Below are 2,550 nucleotides of genomic sequence, written 5' to 3'. Positions count from 1 at the left end.
ATTAATCAATTCTTCTCGCCTGTGGGAATACACTTCCATGTTCGAATGAGAGAGTTGTCATTGGTGATGATATTGTTCCAGACGGTATCCGCATTGTTGCGGACTCTTGAGAAGGTTCTAGCATTCCCCTCCATTCAAATGTGATAAACAATGTTGGCAAAGAAACACTTGAAGGTATTGGAGCTGAAGTCGTTGCCTTTGGTCTTGGTGATGGCGAGGTCCTTGATGTCGGACCATTCGTTTGAGAAGCTGAGGAGGCCCATTGATGCGAAGAATTTGTGCCAAAGTAAGGAGACAAAATGACAGTTCCCAAGGAGGTGTTCAATGAACTCCTCATTTTCCAAGAAAATGAGGCAATTAGGATTCAGGATACTCATGTACTTTTGATCTAATCATGGATATCCCCAGTCTTCTTGAAAGGTCTTGGGTTCGAGTCTGTCAAACAACAAATTCTACGCGTGGTTAAATGGTTAATTGTGTTTGCAGATTATGTGCTTAACTCTTTTGTGGCTTCCTTGATAATTTTTCAAAGCTGTATTAATGGATATAATATTATGAAAACCATAATATATTTTCAAAACAAAAAATCTTCAATTAACCCTTTAACCACGCGTAGGAAAAGAAATAAAACAAACCCATGCATCTAACAACATAAAATTAAAAACCAACAACTATAATCTTTAGATTTGAGTTTGAACAAAAATAAATTATGAATTTATATTTTATTTTTAAGAAAAATGATTGGGTGAGTGAATGACGCAATTTGATCAGTTAAAAAATTAATAAATTTTCTCTCTCCTCTCTCCTCATCTTTTATTATTTTCCAGCTATATTATGTAGTAACATGTAATTCCTTTTCCTATTTTCTTTCACAAATTTTCTCTCTCTATCATTTCTCTATTTTTAAATATAATATTAAAATAATAATAAAAATGAGATAATATTTTTTTTATTTAACAATTTTTTTTTTCAATTCAGTTTCACACTGCAATTACAATTGTTATCACAATTACAATTTATTATTATTATTATTATTATTATTATTATTTAATTGCACATGCAAGCATTGTTGATTACACCTCACATAATGAATGGTCTGGAGGAATAGTAAAATATTTGTGTATAAATAGCAAAGCAAAGCTCATACAAGAGTGATCTACTCAAAAACAAAAACCCTCACAATCAAGTTAAGAATTAAATAATGGTTTCATCTTCAGCCAGCTTCCTCCTGCCTTTCTTGTCAATTCTTCTGATTCTGGTTAGATCTTCAATTCCTTTACCATATATAATTTACTAATTCTCTTATATTTACTCTGCTTTTTAATTAATTATTATATATTCAACATGTTAACTCCAGCTTGTTAGCAGCAGTAATGGAGCAAGAAGAGAGGCTGGGGCAGACCGATATTGGAGAAATGTAGTGAAAGACAACTCTATGCCCCAAGCCCTAGAATACCTTCTTCCCCGGGGCACCATTTCGGTGCCACCTCTAGTCCCCGAAGGAAAAGGGGTAATCGACGATTGTCACAAGGTGAAAATATCAGGCCTCTCAAATGAGTTTGAACCGAGACCTAATATATCTGCCTATCCCGAAGACAAAAAAGATGAAGCACGAGAAAAGAAATCGTTTTCAGAGGACTTTGAGCCCAGACCCAATATATCAGCCTATCCCGATGACAAAAAAGATGAAGCACGAGAAAAGAAGTCGTTTTCAGAGGACTTTGAGCCCAGACCCAATATATCAGCCTATCCTGGTGAAAAAGAAGATGAAACACAAGGAAAGAAGACGTTCTCTAAGGACTTTGAGCCTAGGCCTAATATATCTGCGTATCCTGGTGACAAAAAAGATGAAACACAAAAGAACAAATCATTTTCTGATAACTTTGAACCGAGGCCTAATATATCTGCGTATCCCGGTGACAAAAAAGATGAAGCACAAAAGAACAAGTCGTTTTCTGATAGCTTTGAGCCGAGGCCCAATATATCTGCCTATCCTGGTGAAAAAAAAGATGAAGCACACGAGAAAGAGTTGCTTTCTAAGAACTTTGATTGAAAATAATTGAAGTAGGCGGCCTGACTTGACGGCAATATGTCGACTTGATTGGTAAAGAACTTGAAGCCAGGAAAGACATGTGATCATGAAAAATAAGTTGGTTGTAAATTTATCATTTCTGCATGTGTGACTAGATTATCTATCCCGGTATTTCTCTTTGTTTCCTAATTAATCTGAATAATATTGTTATGTAATGTTGTGGGATATTTCAGTAATAAATACTGTCTTTCATAATCCATTCAATAATTTTGTGGGACATTTCAATAACGAATATGCATCGGATCCATAAAAAGAAATTAGTGTTTGGAAAAGTGTTTTATTTGATATATGGTTGAGAATTCGTATAATATTATAATCTAAAATAATATAGATAATGTATAAGAAAAATGATTGGGAGCACGACTTTGGGAGAGCGACTCGTACAGCGAAAGTGACCTCGCTGTTATATATATTCCAAAGAACAATAACTCTGTAATATTAAGAATTCATCGAGTATT

At 34.4% G+C, this 2,550-nt stretch overlaps 1 protein-coding gene across 1 annotated transcript; it reads left to right on the top strand.

Annotated features, from left to right (window-relative positions):
- The first annotated feature begins 1,166 nt into the window (after positions 1-1,166).
- Positions 1,167-2,257, top strand: LOC124917927 (organ-specific protein S2-like). The gene is made up of 2 exons (XM_047458192.1): positions 1,167-1,258; positions 1,358-2,257. The coding sequence occupies exons 1-2, from the start codon at positions 1,202-1,204 to the stop codon at positions 2,051-2,053; spliced, it is 753 nt and encodes a 250-aa protein (XP_047314148.1). The 5' UTR covers positions 1,167-1,201; the 3' UTR covers positions 2,054-2,257.
- Positions 2,258-2,550: the final 293 nt, after the last annotated feature.

This window comes from Impatiens glandulifera, unplaced genomic scaffold (genome assembly GCF_907164915.1).
Source record: "Impatiens glandulifera unplaced genomic scaffold, dImpGla2.1, whole genome shotgun sequence".
Lineage (NCBI taxonomy): Eukaryota > Viridiplantae > Streptophyta > Magnoliopsida > Ericales > Balsaminaceae > Impatiens > Impatiens glandulifera.
Note: the sequence above shows the minus strand (reverse complement) of the source record. Positions and strands in the feature narration are given on the sequence as shown.